Below are 17,372 nucleotides of genomic sequence, written 5' to 3'. Positions count from 1 at the left end.
GAGTCTCGACGGGGACTACGACAGGGCGACGGACTTTCGTGCCTGTTGTTCAATATTACGCTTGAAGGTGTTATGCGGAGAGCCGGACTTAACAGCCGAGGCACGATTTTCACTAGATCCGGACAATTTGTTTGCTTCGCGGACGACATGGATATTATTGGGAGAAAATTTGAAAAGGTGGCAGTTTGTTCACCCGCCTGAAACGCGAAGCAACAAGAGTCGGGCTAATGGTGAATGCGTCGAAAACAAAGTACAAGTAAAGGGCCCACCTAGGAAGCAGTGTTACGATAGACGGAGATACCTTCGAGGTGGTGGACGAGTTCGTCTACCTCGGATCCTTGTTGACGGCTGACAACAATGTTAGTCGGAAAATACGAAGGCGCATCATCAGCGGAAGTCGTGCCTACTATGGGCTCCAGAAGAAACTGCGGTCAAGAAAGATTCACCCCCGCACCAAATGCACGATGTACAAAACGCTCATAAGACCGGTAGTCCTCTATGGGCATGAGGCGTGGACTATGCTCGAGGAGGACTTGCAAGCTCTTGGGGTTTTCGAACGTCGAGTGCTAAGGACGATCTTCGGCGGCGTGCAGAAGAACGGCGTGTGGCGGCGAAGGATGAACCACGAGCTCGCTCAACTCTACGGCGAACCCAGTATCGTGAAGGTAGCTAAAGCTGGAAGGATACGCTGGGCAGGGCATGTTGCAAGAATGCTACGAATCCGGTCGGAACAAGAAGGCGTGGGGCGCAGCGAGCTAGGTGGATTGACCAGGTGCACCAGGACCTGGAGAGCATGGGTCACAGTCGAGGATGGAGAGAAGCGGCCATGAACCGAGTGAATTGGCGTAATATTGTTGACGAGGCTTTATCAAGATAATTGATGTAAAGCCAAATAAGTAAGTAAGTGAAGTCGGTTTGCATGTTGCATGCTTCTCCAACTGTTCGGCAGGCAACAATGCAGTTCCTGGCTGGTAGAATAGATCAAAGTAATCCAGGCTACTATGTTCTACAGCTCTGAAAGTAATTGAATGATCATCTCAGCATGATCTACACTTTGGAATCAATAATAACAAAATATCATTACGTCCTATCAAAATGTGGTCTTCGGCAAAGTTGTAACTGGGAAGATTTCACATGACAAGCGTTTGTTCACTTTTCCATAGATTATTATGACGAGCAGTTAGACGATTGAACACAAAATGTTTGCCTAGTCCATAGTAATTTCCATGCAAACTTCAAATGGCGTGTGCATAACCAAATTTCATCCAAATAATTTCAAATTTTGGGAGAATGATTTTTATCATAATTTAAACCGTTTAAGCATAGGGGAGCCAACATTTCAAAATTTGCATCAGTCTACTGTGCATGCTGCGAAACAGCGGAGATTGTTGGTCGCTGTCGCCGTAAAAAACGCCTTGATTTGAAGGAGCCTATAATGGAGGTATTTTTTCACTGACTTATCGAGGGTCACTACGATGAAATCATTTTTCTCATTAAGTAAATGATCATTAGTTTCCGTTGCAACAATAATATGTACATTTCATGCAATCCTTGAATTTTGCTGTAAAATGAAATTGAATCGTGCATAGTACCTCCACTTTTAGAACATTTACCCCACTTTTGATGCCGAAGTCTAAATCATGCTGAAATGTTCATTCAATTACCTTCAAACAACACTGCTTTTTTCAGTAGAATACACCTGATAACCTGGGTAACTTTTGTCTATTCTTACCGCCAAGAGCTCGATTGTTTCCATTGAAATTTTCATATAAACTTTAAATGGCGTGTGTTTATCCAAATGTCGTCCAAATAATTTCAAATTTTGGAAGGATGTTATTTGCAATTAAAATATCGCCTAAAAAGGGGAGCTAAAACTATTTAATTTGCATTACTCTAGTGGTCATATATTCCTGCCAACATGAATGTCATGATTTTTTAGATAGGGAGCCAGATCCAATTCTTGGAACTTTTGATTCACTTCGGCAGTGGGGTTTTTTGAAGGCTACAGAGCTCATAGTCTGCCACAAGATGCGTCGTACTAAACTGCTTCTTGTTGCAAAGTTTCAGATGATTCGTCCGAGAAAAACCCCCCATGCCAAAGTGAATCATGGAAGTGCCCAAGTAACTCTGCACCCTATATTGAATTTTACACCATAATACTAATTCAACCGGTATCGCTCGTCCTTAGTCGAGTTTTCTTACGCATATTAACGTCACTTTAACATAATTTCCAGAGCAAAGAAAGGTCATTCGTGACGGTTAAACGAGTCTGGGTCTTCCATGGTTATATACAATTACAATTCCGCCAGTTTTACTTGCAGAACCTGAACCCGTCGCATTGTTTTGTAAACATTTCAGTGAACAGGACATGTGTTGCTGAGCTTCTCAACAACTTGTTTTGCTCGCCCATGATTAGGGAAGTTGCAGACCTTCGTAACGTCGGAAACCTTTCCAACTTTTTTCGATTGATTGTTTTGTCAAATTTTTAATCCTTATTATCAATCAATCTTTCGATTAGCTTTTTTAATTAAAATATATTTTTATGTTCCCATGCCTCCCTACTTAATAACCACTATTCAGCCAGTGTTAAAAATATCGATATAATCGAAAACATTAAATGTACATCGTATTGGAAATATAATGTCCTTCCCATACTCTCCATTCATCCCTGTCATTCTTACATATCACCAACGAAATCTACATGTATGACAACCCCAGTTAAGCAGGTACCAGTAGGAATGCCACAGGTATGCAACGTCTTACGACCTGAAGATCCTTTTTTCCGGTGATGCTACCACACCAGACTTTATCCGTATGCTTTTCCGATATTACGGCACATTCGCTTGGCTGAAAATTGGTAAGCCACCTTCTGCGTAGTGTTTCGAACACCGCACCATGGCATCATAACCGTTAGGAACGCCAAAGGAATCTAATCTTTTTTGCCTTCTTGTGCTCGCAACAAACACATTTCTATTATGTGGTTCGGTTTTATTTCCTATCATAAAAATGCCACTACGGAGTGGTTTTCTGGAGCGGAGGAGAATGGTTCGATGGTTAAATGTGGTAACATCATACTTTCTCACGACGGCGAACAATACCCACCAAACCAGCAGGCATCCTTACGACATTGCACTGAACTGACTCTGGTGGTGGTTTGTGCTGTTCACGACGCCTTCACGTCTCGCTCAACAAGGAAAGGATGCTGCGTGACAATTGTCAAATACAGACTCTGGGAAATCGAAACTAAGGGTATGCGATTATTGGAATTATTCCGTAAAGAACAGCGGAATCGAAATTCTGTGGAATCCCAAACAACATATACAACTTGAAGTTTTCTGAGCTTCGTTGCTAGGACGTTATTTTTTGTTTATTTCTTTTTTAAGATCATTTCCAACATTACATTTATTTCTTATACTCTATCCATACAATTAGTTTGTGTAGCATAAAATAGGAATTCATATCGATCTACACGATTTTTTTACATATTTCTTTTCGTTAAGTTAATATCAGCTTTATTAATTGCATGTATCATTTCGTTTCGTATCGACTTAAAAAACGCATATCCCTTACCCTTAACTCAAACGAATGTTCAAATGCAGCTTGTGTGGCGTGTGGAAATAACCTTTTTGAAGGTGGACGAAAGGAATTTTATTGCGGTTAACTTGCTGACAGGGTCACTTGTTGTGAAGTTTATGAGTCGACCTTTTTCTTCACTGTGATAAATTACTATGGTAGAGAAGATTTCTAGATTTTTGGGCGCTGTCCCGAAATCAACTAATATAAATGTTGGCCCACAATTAATAAAATATAATCTTCCCGCTTCTGACGACAACTTTATAATGTAATTTAAACATTTGTCTATCAATAGTGACGGGCACCGTGGTTGAATAAATCTAATTAATTTTTTCTCCATTATTTCTGTTTATTCAACACAGAGCAAAAGTTGCCGCCCCGATAGAAAGGCATCTGATCCATTGGCAGCGATTGGCAACGATAGAAATTCCAACAACCGGCAGGGCACGACCGAACACAGAAGTCCAGCATCTCCTCTGCTAGCAGCCATCCGCAACAATTCGATCGATGACTACGACGAAAAGAACGATAACGATGAGGTGGGCTCGTCATCACGGAGCAAACATCAGAAACAGCATCAGCACCACCCACACCACCTCCACCACAACCGTCAGCATCATCATCATCATCATCACCGGCAGCGGAAAAGCAACCAGCCTCACAATGATGGGGGCGAACTTTTGAAACGGGTTCATCGAACATAATAAATTGACCCTTTGCACCAAGCCACGCGTCGCCAATTTCCTCGTTTGCTCCGTGCCTGGTTGGCCACACCTTGAAAGCGACACGCACGGTGTGTATGAAAGCGTTATTAACGAAAAATGTGCGAAAATTTGACACTCACCATTCGAAATTTCAAAACATTTCAACGAAGGAATCAAAAGATTTCTGGATTTTAAGATTTCGAGCTATTTCGGAAGGGATCTTCAAGTGCTTCTAAATATTCCCCAATAGTATTGCAAAGGATACCCGTTTGGGGGAGCTCAAAAGTTCATTCACGAATTTAAAATAAAATGATCATTATATACTCTTTGCATGAAACGCTAAACTATTGAGGATACCCATAGAGTGCCAAGTGGAATCCGAAAAGCATATTGGAGGAAATTGTTGGCTGAGGAACAAATAGGGTAGATGTACCAATAGTGGAGGTACTAAGCACGATTGAAATTCTTTTAACCGCCCAAATTCAAGAAGCACATTTAATGTACATGTTAATGTTGTAACAGAAAGTAACGACCATTGATTTAATGAGAAAAATTATTTCATCGCAGTAATCCACGGCACGTCAGTGAAAAATAATACCTCCACTATTGGTACACTATTCCTTTAGTTGCGGTATATTTTTAATTTGTGTTCCTATAGTTGCGGTATCCGTTGTTTTCTTATGGGATCCTCCATTATAGGAACACTTTACCGCAACTATTGTTACAAGTGAGGAAAGTTTTAGCAGTTTTGGTGGTATTTAATCAATTTTGAAGCAATTTGAACGATGTTTTCAATTATTTCGTGTATCAACAAGCCAATACGTCGATTGGCAGTGTCGGTTCTGTGGATAAAGTGATATAATCAATTAAAAACGGCACTACCGCAACTATAGGAACACCCACAACTAAGGGAACAATTACCCTAAGTCTAATGTTTTGAAAAAAAAAACAGATTGGAAACAGATAAAAAAAAGATAACATGGGTACTTTCCACTGACCGGTAATTTCAGCCTAGCCAATTAACCCTTCCATTACCAACCCCCCTAAACGAGTGTTGGAAAAAACACGTTTTGGGCTGTAACTTTTTTGTTTTTTGGTATTTTTAAACCAAATTTTGACACAAGAAGCGCATATCCTTCTAGTTTGAGGGCTTGGACAAAATTTTAGGATTGGTCATCTGATTCCGGAGTTATTCCGGAATCAAAATGGGTGTTTCGAATTGGCCACTTTCGAAAAAGTGAATTTGCAATATGAAATCAGCTGATTTTTTACAATGATTAGCTCTATAACGATGAGGACGGATGTCTACAAGGCCATCATGGTCACTGCATGCCGCGGATCACAATTTCCGGATGTTCCGGGGAACCGGTTCCGGGGCCATTTTTGGAAGCGAGTCAATACTATCATGCGACACATCAAACTTCATGATTTTTCAAATAATTGCATTCTATGACAGAGCTGCATAGTTCAGAATCCATTTGGCCACTTTGGAACCGGTATCCGGGTTTCCGAGGAACCGGTTCCGGGGTCAATTATTAAAAATCTGTGAACATTGTCATGCGACACATCAAACTTCATGATTTTTCAAATAATTACATTCTATGACTAAGTTGCACAGCTCAGAACCCATTTGGCCACTTTGGGACCGGGACCGGGTTTCCAAGGAACCGGTTCCGGGGTCAATTACTAAAAATCAGTGAACACTGTCATGCGACACATCAAACTTCATGATTTTTCAAATAATTACATTCTATGACTGAGTTGCACAGCTCAGAACCCATTTGGCCACTTTGGGACCGGGACCGGGTTTCCAAGGAACCGGTTCCGGGGCCAATTATTAAAAAACAGCAAACATTGTCATGCGACACATCAAACTTCATGATTTTTCAAGTGATTACATTCTATGACTGATTTGCACAGTTCAGAACCCATTTGGCCACTTTGGAACCGGTATCCGGGTTTCCGAGGAACCGGTTCCGGGGTCAATTATTAAAAATCAGTGAACACTGTCATGCGACACATCAAACTTCATGATTTTTCAAATAATTACATTCTATGACTGTGTTGCACAACTCAAAACCCATTTGGCCACTTTGGGACCGGGACTGGGTTTCCAAGGAACCGGTTCCGGGGCCAATTATTAAAAATCAGCAAACATTGTCATGCGACACATCAAACTTCATGATTTTTCAAATAATTCCATTCTATGATTGAGCTGCATAGTTCAGAACCCATTTGACCACTTTGGAACCGGTATCCGGGTTTCCAAGGAACCGGTTCCGGGGTCAATTATTAAAAATCAGTAAACATTGTCATGCGACACATCAAACTTCATGATTTTTCAAATGATTGCATTCTATGACTGAGCTGCATAGTTCAGAACCCATTTGGCCACTTTAGAACCGGTATCCGGGTTTCCAAGGAACCGGTTCCGGGGTCAATTACTAAAAATCAGTGAACACTGTCATGCGACACATCAAATTTCATGATTTTTCAAGTGATTATATTCTATGACTGATTTGCACAGTTCAGAACCCATTTGGTCACTTTGGAACCGGTAACCGGGTTTCCGAGGAACCGGTTCCGGGGTCAATTATTAAAACTCAGTAAACATTGTTCATACCGTGGCTGGATTGAATAGTGTAGAACTCTTATGGTCACTTTGGAACCGTTATCTGGGTTTCTGGGGAATCGTTTGCGGGATCAAAAGATTAGTTTATACTGTCATACGATACACCAAACATTACATTTTTTTAGGATAGTATATTTCATGAATATGTTGCAATGTTCGGGACCTATGTGGCCACTTTGGAACCGATATCCGGGTTTCCGAGGAACCGTATCGAAGGTGAGTAAATATTGTCTGGCGACTTTATGGATGTCTTATATGTTTTTTTAATCTTCTATAACTCACACTTGAGAATTTAAAACGCAGGTTCCATAGGAAAGTTTCTGGTTCAAGTATCATATAGCTGTTTTTTTTAACACTAACACGGTAATGCTTCCAGTGCACGATTTGCCCTTTGAAGGAAGCACCACACTAGACAACAGATTTGTATGCAACGTCCAGTAGCACAGTTGAAATACATTTCTGACGAAAAGTTTTCCGGACTTAAGCAGGAATCAAAGGGGTCATCGAAGGGGTGTGGACCCCTTGACTCGATGCGGCTAAATGCTTGGTAACACTAAGCGCTCGGCCACGAAGCCTACAAATCTTTTCGCTTTAGTATTACGAAAGATACTGCATACTGTAGCAATACCGCAAAATTTAAAACTCGTAAAATATACTATTCAACAATTTTTAGTCGAAAACATGTAACACCTTCAATTGAATTAATTTTAGGTAATTAATTAAGAGAGTTCAACTGATCATGACATTGTTCGGATTTACTGTAGCCGACTCCCCACATCTCGATATCTCTCCCTATGAAGATGATTTCTTCGGTCCTTTCATTTTGCAAACATTTTCACTCTGCATATCTCGATATCCTCCTTATCTCGATATCTACCTATCTTGATATGAATTTCATTCCAGATTTTCTGTCCATATGCCGATATGCCCATTAGCCTGGGACACGGTTATATGAAAAATTTAGATTCTCGCTCCAGTCCACTTTTTGGATTGCGTTTAGGTCCCATAACAACTGTGCAAAATTTCAGCTCGATCGCAGAAACTATATTTAGCGCCAGCCGTTCAAAGTTTGTATGGGATTTACTATAGGAAAACTTACTTTTACAAAGAAAAATCGCCAGAGGTTGCCCATTGACCTCTATAAATATTCTGAATACAGACCTCGATAGGTATTTCTACGATGAACAACATTGCCGAGGACAGCAAAGCAATCCGATGCTTGATAAAAAAGTTCAATATTCTTCATGAAATTTGTCTACAGATTTTTTGCAGAAATTTTAATAAATCATGGAAATTTCTAAAAACATTTCTATAGAATTCTGAACTATCACTTATAGAGCTCTAAAGAATTTCTCAAGAAATTGCTTCACAAGAGAAGATTTCTCTATAAGTATTTCTAGAGGAATTTTTGAAAGACATCTTTGTAAAACTGTGATACAGTCTACTATCCACATTTCGATATCGAAGGGACCATCAATATACAGAGAGATCGAAAAAAAGAACATTTGTGCAAATGAACACTAGATTGAAAATCACTCCGTTACCAGGAAAATAATAAACAAACAGACGTCATTTCGTATTTGAAATTTGTTTCGGACCACTAAAACCTAGTCTAGTAACCTTTGATAATGGGCATTAGTGTGGAACAAAATTCCAGTCTACTTTCTGAATTGCATTTAGGTCCCATAACAACTGTGCAAAATTTCAGCTCGATCGCAGAAACTATATTTTAGCGCCAGCCGTTAAAAGTTTGTATGGGATTTACTATGGGAAAACTTACTTTTGCAAAGAAAAATCGCCAGAGGTCGCCCATTGACTTCTATAAACATATATGAAGAATATTGCCGAAGACGGCGAAACAATCCGACACTTGTGAAAAAAGTTATTCAATGGAAACCTATTGGCAAGGCGACGTTGATTAACACGTAAAGGAATAACAAAATCGGGCAAAATTTCCGAAAAGACTATGCTTAATAACTTTTTTAACAAGCATCGGATTGCTTTGCTGTCTTCGGCAATGTTGTTTATCGTAGAAATACCTATCCTATAAATATACTATCCTAAAAAATTGTAATGTTTGGTGTATCGTATGACAGTATAAACTCATCTTTTGATCCCGCAAACGATTCCCCAGAAACCCAGATAACGGTTCCAAAGTGACCATAAGATTTCTACACTATTCAATCCAGCCACGGTATGAACAATGTTTACTGATTTTCAATAATTGACCCCGGAACCGGTTCCTTGGAAACCCGGATACCGGTTCCAAAGTGGTCAAATGGGTTCTGAACTGTTCAGCTCAGTCATAGAATGCAATCATTTGAAAAATCATGAAGTTTGATGTGTCGCATGATAATGTTTGCTGATTTTTAATAATTGACCCCGGAACCGGTTCCTTGGAAACCCGGATACCGGTTCCAAAGTGGCCAAATGGGTTCTGAACTATGCAGCTCAGTCATAGAATGTAAACACTTAAAAAATCATAAAGTTTGATGTGTCGCATGACAGTGTTCACTGATTTTTAGTAATTGACCCCGGAACCGGTTCCTTGGAAACCCGGATACCGGTTCTAAAGTGGCCAAATGGGTTCTGAACTATGCAGCTCAATCATAGAATGGAATCATTTGAAAAATCATGAAGTTTGATGTGTCGCAAGACAGTGTTCACTGATTTTTAATAATTGACCCCGGAACCGGTTCCTCGGAAACCCGGATACCGGTTCCAAAGTGGCCAAATGAGTTCTGAACTATGGAGCTCAGTCATAGAATGTAATCATTTGAAAAATCATGAAGTTTGATGTGTCGCATGACAATGTTAGCTGATTTTTAATAATTGACCACGGAACCGGTTCCTTGGAAACCCGGATACCGGTTCCAAAGTGGCCAAATGGATTCTGAACTACGCAGCTCAGTCATAGAATGCAATTATTTGAAAAATCATGAAGTTTGATGTGTCGCATGATAGTATTGACTCGCTTCCAAAAATGGCCCCGGAACCGGTTCCCCGGAACATCCGGAAATTGTGATCCGCGGCATGCAGTGACCATGATGGCCTTGTAGACATCCGTCCTCATCGTTATAGAGCTAATCATTGTAAAAAAACAGCTGATTTCATATTGCAAATTCACTTTTTCGAAAGTGGCCAATTCGAAACACCCATTTTGATTCCGGAATAACTCCGGAACCAGGTGACCAATCCTAAAATTTTGTCCAAGCCCTCAAACTAGAAGGATATGCGCTTCTTGTGTCAAAATTTGGTTTAAAAATACCACAAAGCAAAAAAGTTACAGCCCAAAACGTGTTTTTTCCAACACTCGTTTAGGGGGGTTGGTAATGGAAGGGTTAATATAACCCACAGTTCCTCCAAGAACTCCCTAAGATTTATTCCAGCATTTTTTTTTTTTTTTTTCAGGGATACCTTCGGACTATTTTTAGTTATCTCGCAAGTATTCCTTCAATAAATCTGACAGAAATTTTATTAGGAGAACGTGTTTCTAGAATTTGTTTTTGGTTTCCCCATCCGGTAGTTTGCATTCTTCAAGGAGTTCTTCCTTAAAATTCTGACATTAGATAGTTCCTCTTGATTTTCTCCTGAAAATTAAAACCGAAATTTCTCTAAACATCGATACAGGGACACTGTGAATGTATTTTCAGGAATCAATGTAGGATTTTTTTCAAGAAATTTTTACCAGATCTAAACTAGAAAAACTTTAATGATCCATACACAACTTTTATTACACAACCTCTGCAGCCGTTGTACATTAAACCTTGAACTATGAAGGATAACTATCCTCTATTTTCATTCACAAAGAGCAAAATGATGTCCAAAACAAGTACTGGTTCAATCTTTTTTCTGAGTAGCAGTAGCAGCATTAATGTTTTGGAAAATTCAATATTGGAAAAAAATGTAGGTAGGAAGCAATATGTCAGAAATTCTTCCTTAAAATGTTAATTGATTTCTTTATAGATTTCTCTTATATATGTTTTAGTTTGAAAACACAAGACATAAGGTCATGAACTTTGCACCATTTGTTGCAAAGATTCTTCCGTGAAGGTAAAAAAAAATCTCAATTCCTGGAAGAATTCTGGATAAAATCCTAGAAAAACTCCAAGGAATTCCTGGAGGAGCTCCTGAGATGTTCTTGAAGAAACTTCAAATGCGTTTCTGGAGGAACTGCAGAGGTATTTCTGGAGGAAATCAGAGATAATTGCTTGAGGGACTCCAGACGAATTCTTGGAGAAACTATGGAAGATATACACGAGAGAATTTCCGATGGAGCTCCGGAGGAACATTCCAAGAAATACTAGAGGAACTCCAGAAGAATTTCTGTAAGATCTCTGGAAGAATCCCCGGTAGAAATCTGAAGGAAGTTCCAAAGAATCGCTGTATAGAATCCGGAGGAAGTTCGGAAGAATATCTGATAGTAATTGAAAAAAATCCTGGACGAGCTCCGGTGGAACTACACGAAAGAATTTTCGGTGGAGCTCAGGAGGAACATTCTTGGAATTGCTGGAGGAACTCCAGAGGAATTTCTGAAAGAATTGCCGGAGGAAGTTCCGAGGAATTGCTGGATGGGATCTGGAGGAATTTTCCGGAGGAAGTCTAGAAGAATTTCTGGAAGTGATTAAAAAAATTCTGGAAGCACTCTCGGAGGAAGTCTAGAGGAATTCCCGAAGAAACAGTTGAGAAATTTCCTGAGGAACTCTGAGGGAATTCCCGGTGGAAATCTAGGGAATTTTACGAAGTAACTCCAGAAGAATTTCCGATGGAATCCCAGAGGATTTACGAGTTATTACTAGAGGAGCTCAAAAGAAATAGTACAGAAATTCCAAAAAAAAAATCCAGTTGGAACTATGAACGAAATTCGAAGGAATTCCCGGTGGAGCTTCGAAACATAATTTGCAGAGTAAATTTGAAGGGATCCCAAAGGAACTCCGAAAAAAATCCATTAAGAACTCCAAATTCTTGAAGAATCTCCAAAGGGATTCTTCCAGGGACTTTGAAGGTATTGCTGGAGGAACCGCTGAATAGGGAAACTCCGGAGAAATACCTGAAGGAACTCTAGAGACAAACCAGGTGGATCTTCAAGGAACTTGTGGAGGAACTTTGGAAGAATTTCAGGAGAATCCATGTAGGAATTTTGAAGGAGTTCCCGGTGGAGTTCAGAAGGAATTCTTGTTGTAACTGCGTTAAAATTCTCGGAAGAACTCTGAATGAATTCCTAGTAGAGCTCCGAAAGAATTTTCAGCACAAATTCTGCAGGAACTCTTGAAGAAACTCTAAAAGAATTCCTGGAGAAACTCCGGAGCTACTCCTGGAGGAACTTTGAAGAATTTCATGTAGGTACGCCCGGAGCAAGTGTGAAAAAATCCCCGGATAAATTCTGAAGGAAATCTCCGGAGTAGAAGAAATTCCAGGAGGAACCTCTGATGGACGAAATCCCTGAAGGGATTGCTATTGGAATTATCTCACGAATTCCTGAAGAAAAATCCAGGAGGAATTCCTTATGAAAACCTTAAGAGGAGTTCTTGGGGAAAATGTCCAGTGGAATGCTTGAAACAAAATCTCAGGTAGAATTACTGAAAGAAAACCCTGAATAAATTTCTGTAACAAATCGCCAAAACTCCCGCTCGAGCTCTAAAACTAAATTTGCAGAGTAAATTTGAAGGAATTTCCATAGGAATTCCGATGAAGCTCAATTAAGAACTCCAAATTCTTGAAGAATCTCAAAAAAAAAAGTCCTCCAGGGATTCCAAAGTAATTGCTGGAGGAAACGCTGAATATTTTTTAGAGAAATTCTGGAGAAATATTTGGAAGAGATCCCGGAGGAACTCTAGAGAAAATCCTGGAGGAGCTCTGAAGAATTTCTGGAGGAACTTTGTAAGAATTTCAGGAGATTCCATCGAGGCAATCCGAAGGAATTCCCGGTGAAGCTCCGAACTTTCCATTCCCGTCGTCACGGGTAGAAATCATGATTCCAGTGTGTTTTCATTTTATGAAAATACACCATGATTTGTCGTAACGCGACACAAGTTGCAGCTGAGTGCTCGAAATCATGCATCGTATGCTCGAAAATCATGACTCACGCATGCGTTTCGGATCTATTTATAAATCTGTCAGTCAACCCGATAAAATGAAAACAAAAAAAAACAAAATCTGCTAGAGCAAGATTCGAACTAAGAACCTTCAGACTGAGAGCCACGTACTTTACCACAGTACCAATCTGTCGTGATGAATGATATATGATCGATGCGAATGACTTGAAGCAAAGTGCACCGCTTTGTGTTGTCGCTCTGGATGTACGTTTATGAAGAATCATGTTTATAAATCCAGAAACCATGATTTGTCGTCCTGATATCACGAGGATCACGGAGGAATTTCTGAAGAAAATCCTTGAAGGAAATCCCCAGAAGAATTCCTTGTGAATTTCTTAAGAAGATTTCCTGGTAGAAATCCCAGCAATTTCCGAGGAATGCCTAGACAATATCCCCGGAGGTGCTGCTGGAGGAAATCAACGGAGCAATTCCTGGAGGAAAGCCCGCAAGAATGTCTGGACGAAATTTTCAGAGGAATTTCTGGGCGAAGTCCCTGAAGGATTTGCTATTGGAATTCTCTAAGGAATCCCTGATAAAAATCCAAGAGGAATTCCTTGTGAAAATCGTAAGAGGAGTTCTTGGGGGAAATCCCGGAGGAATACTTGAAAAAAAAAAACAAAATCTCCGGTGGAATTACTGAAGGAAATCCCTGGATTAATTTCTGGAGCAAATCGCCATATTAGTTTCTGGAGGAAATACTCGGATTAATTAATGGTTGAAATTTCCGGAGAAATTGCTATTGAAAAAGTTGAATCATTGAAATCCTCGGAGAAATTTCTGGTGTAAATCCCCAAAGAAACTCCTGAAGAAAATCTCCAGATGAATTCTCTGAAAAAATGATGACCGGATCGAATTTCTTAATGAAATCCCCGGAAATTCCTGGAGAATGCTAGAGACAAGTCCCCAGAGAAATCCTTAAATGAAATTCCTGGTGCAAATCCCCAAAGAAATCTCCAGAAATTTCAGAATTTCCGAATAAATTATCTGAAAAAATCCCCTATGGAATTTTTGGACAAAACTCTTGGAGAAATACCTGGGGCGAATCCCTGCAATATTTTCTGGACGAAATCCCTAGAAAAAATCCTGAACAAAATCCCCGGATTTCGTTGTAAATTTTCTTAGGAATTCTGGTAGATAATCTCCGGAGGAGTTCTTGGAGGAAATACCCAGAGAAATTCTTGGAAAAAAATCTCCGGGTGCATTTCTGAAGCAAATCTTCTTAAAAATTCCTGGAACAAGTCGCCAGTGGAATTCCTGAAAGAAATTTTTAGATAGTCTATTGAGGGATATCTGGAGGAAATCCTCGAATATGCATCAAGGGGAAATTCCCGGAACAATTTTTGGTGAAGAACCCGGAAAATTTTCTGGACGAAATCCTCGTATGAATTGCTATTGGAAATACCTTGAAAAATTCCTGGATAAAATCCCCGGAGGAGTACTTGGGAGATATCCCCAGAGGAATTCCTGGAGAAAATCTACAGAGTATTTTTCTAAAGAATTTCTGGACGAAATCTACGAAGGAGTTATTGGAAATCCCCTGAAGAATTCCCGGTTGGAATCTCTGAACGAAATCTCCGGAGGAATTCCTGGAAAAAGTCCCCGAAGAAATTCCTGCAGGAAATCCCTGGGGAATGCTTGGAACAAATCCCAGAAAGGAATCCTGTAGGAAATCTTCGGTGTAATTCTGGTGGAGTTTATGGTGGAAATCCTGAGCGGATTTTCTAGAGGAAATCCCCGGAGAAATGTTTGGAAAAAATCCACGGAGAAATATCTGATGGAAATACCCGTAGAGTTTCCTTGAGCAAATCTCCGGAGGAATTCCTGCATCAAATCCCCAGAGAAATTCCTGAAGAAAATCTTCGGATGAATTCTCTGAAAAAATACCCTTGGAGTAATTTCTTAATGAAATCCCCGGAGGTAATCTCTGAGAAATCCTGGAGGAAATCCCCAGAGGAGTTCTTGAGTGATATGCCTGGAAGAACATTTGAAATCCCCGGAGCAATCCCTGGAGGAAATTCTTGATGGAATTTCAGAAGGAAATATCCGAAGGAATCCATGAAACATTCGAAGGAATTCCTGTAGAAAATCTCCGACGAAATTGCTGGAGAAAATATTCGAATAAGTTCTCTGAAAAAATCCCCGATGGAATTCCTGAGGAGTTCTGGAAGAAAAACTCCGGAGGAATTCTTGGGGGAAATTCCCAGAGGATTTTTTGGAAACAAAATCTCCGTTTGCTGAAAATCTCCAGATAAATTTCTGGATGGAATTTCTTGGATAATCCCCGAAGGAATTCCTGGAGAAAATACGCAGAAGATTTTTCAATGAATTTCTGGACGTAATCTCCGGAGGCATTCTTGGGAATCTCCTGAAAATATTACTGGTGGAAATCACTAGAAAAAATCCTGGACGAAAACTCTACAGGAATTCCTGGATGAAAACTCCGGAGAAATTGCTATTGAAAATCTCCTAAGAAGTTCCTAGAGAGAATTTCCGAATGAGTGCTTTCTTAAGTCTGGAGGAATCCTTGAAATCCTAGAAGGAATTCCTGGAAAATCTTCGGAGGTATTAATTCTCAGAGAAATTCCTGAAGAGAATCTCCGGATGAATTCTCTGAATATGATAGAAATAACTTTCTTGGTGAAATCTCCGGAAAATTCTGGAGAAAATCCCCGGAGGAGTTCTTGAGGAATATTCCCGAAAAAACCTTTGAAATCCCCGGAGGAATCCCTGGTGGAAATGCTCGGAGAATTTCTGTAGGAAATCTCCGGAGAATGTCTTGGTGCAAATCCTCAAAAAAATTCCTGGAGGAAATCTCCGAATAAATTCTCTGAGAAAATCCCCGAAGAAATTTCTGGACAAAGCCCTTGGAAAAATTCCTGGAGCGAGTCCCTGTAATATTTTTCCCTTGAAAAAATCCTGGACGAAATCCCCGGAAGAATTGCTATTGGAAATTTCCTGAGGAACTCTGGAAGAAAATCTCCGGAGGAGTTCTTGGGGGGAATTCTTGGAAAAAAATCTTAAGATGCATTTTGGAGCAACTTTCTTTTGGAATCGTCAGAAGATTATCTGGATAAAATTCTCGGAGGAATAAGTAACAGAAATTGGCGGACGTAAAACTACAACCAATGCCAAAAGGTGTTGGTTGGTCAGAAAAAAGAAGAAGACTGTCTGGGATCATTTTGAATCATGTGAGTAGCCCTTCTAAAACAAATCAAAAACCTTCAAATCACGTAAGCTTTCGATCCCCTCGTTGAAACATTTACAAATTCACGGAGAAGATGCCTAATTAATATACCTATCTTTCAAATGGTGAGCGCCAAATTCTTTAACATCTTTTTCGTTATTAACGCTTTCAGACACACCATGATACGCACCGCGCGAAGAGGAGCACAAAAGGAGGCAGCTGTGTGGCATGAGTGGCATAACTAGAAATCTGACCAACAACGGAATGAGCTATGCTTGTATAGGCGATGGAGAATGTTTGTGCGATACTTCCGGCCTCTACGCCGGAAAGTTGTGAATGTGATAGTGTTACGCGCGAGTTTGTCGACGACTTGCAACGACGCACGACGTCGACGACAGTGAATATCGAATCCAAGCAAATCAGAACACTTTTTTTCCACAGTGCGGTAGTGAAATGCACACACACTAAATTTGATTAGATTTTCCGAAACGACCGAAAACCGTTGGGAAGGACACTGAACAAAATACACATCACTGAAGTGACTTATATACCTATACATATTGTGAAGGATATTCGTGTCCGACATATGATTGAATAGAAAGCTAGCCAAACTGGAGGTCTGTGATTGATTTATTGGTGAAAGAAATATTTCCGGTCTTGGAGCGTGTACTTGGTTGGAAACGTTAGATCATGGGTACCCAAACGTTTTGGAAAGTGTGATTTTCCTAGTCGTCAGGCAAATGTTTCGTGAGTCGTGCCGCATCGGATAAAAATCTCAATGAGCACGTTATGACTCGTGATTTTACGAAAGATCCAATCAGTTCTCACAATTATTAACGGTTCAATACGGTGAAGATCATTGTAAATTTCTAAGCAAAAACAACAGTCAAATGCATTGTTCATGACGAGTTATTGAACAAATCTATCATGTTTATGATGAAAACCCGATAACTGCAGCTACGCTTATTACAAAATAAAAGGAAAAAGTACTTGATGACGCACCCAAAGTTCAATTTTTAAACGCATGAATGGCAAAAAAAAGATTGCATGAAATATTTGCTATCTATCGCACATAAAACAAAGCTGCAATCAATGGCATATGTGCATATGCGTAGCATACAAATCAGAGTTCGAAGCAAAAACAAATTTTCAATTTTTATTTACCGGTCCTTCACCTAAACTCG

The 17,372-nt window shown here is 39.9% G+C and overlaps 1 protein-coding gene across 4 annotated transcripts in view; it reads left to right on the top strand.

Moving 5' to 3' along the window:
* The window catches only part of LOC5566834, a 310,372-nt gene extending 293,568 nt beyond the window's left edge, over positions 1-16,804 (top strand). For 3 of the 4 annotated variants that reach the window (XM_021842417.1, XM_021842416.1, XM_021842418.1), the window contains exons 11-12: positions 3,936-4,366; positions 16,361-16,804. In XM_021842417.1, coding sequence (XP_021698109.1) covers positions 3,936-4,277 — 342 coding nt within the window. In that variant the 3' untranslated portion in view covers positions 4,278-4,366; positions 16,361-16,804. Of the gene's footprint in view, positions 1-3,935; positions 4,397-16,360 lie in introns of all 4 variants that reach the window. The other variant, XM_021842415.1, reaches the window with a different exon arrangement.
* Positions 16,805-17,372: the final 568 nt, after the last annotated feature.

The sequence above is a fragment of the Aedes aegypti genome, chromosome 2 (genome assembly GCF_002204515.2).
Source record: "Aedes aegypti strain LVP_AGWG chromosome 2, AaegL5.0 Primary Assembly, whole genome shotgun sequence".
Taxonomy (NCBI): Eukaryota; Metazoa; Arthropoda; class Insecta; order Diptera; family Culicidae; genus Aedes; species Aedes aegypti.
This window is presented reverse-complemented; position numbering and strand designations above follow the sequence as displayed.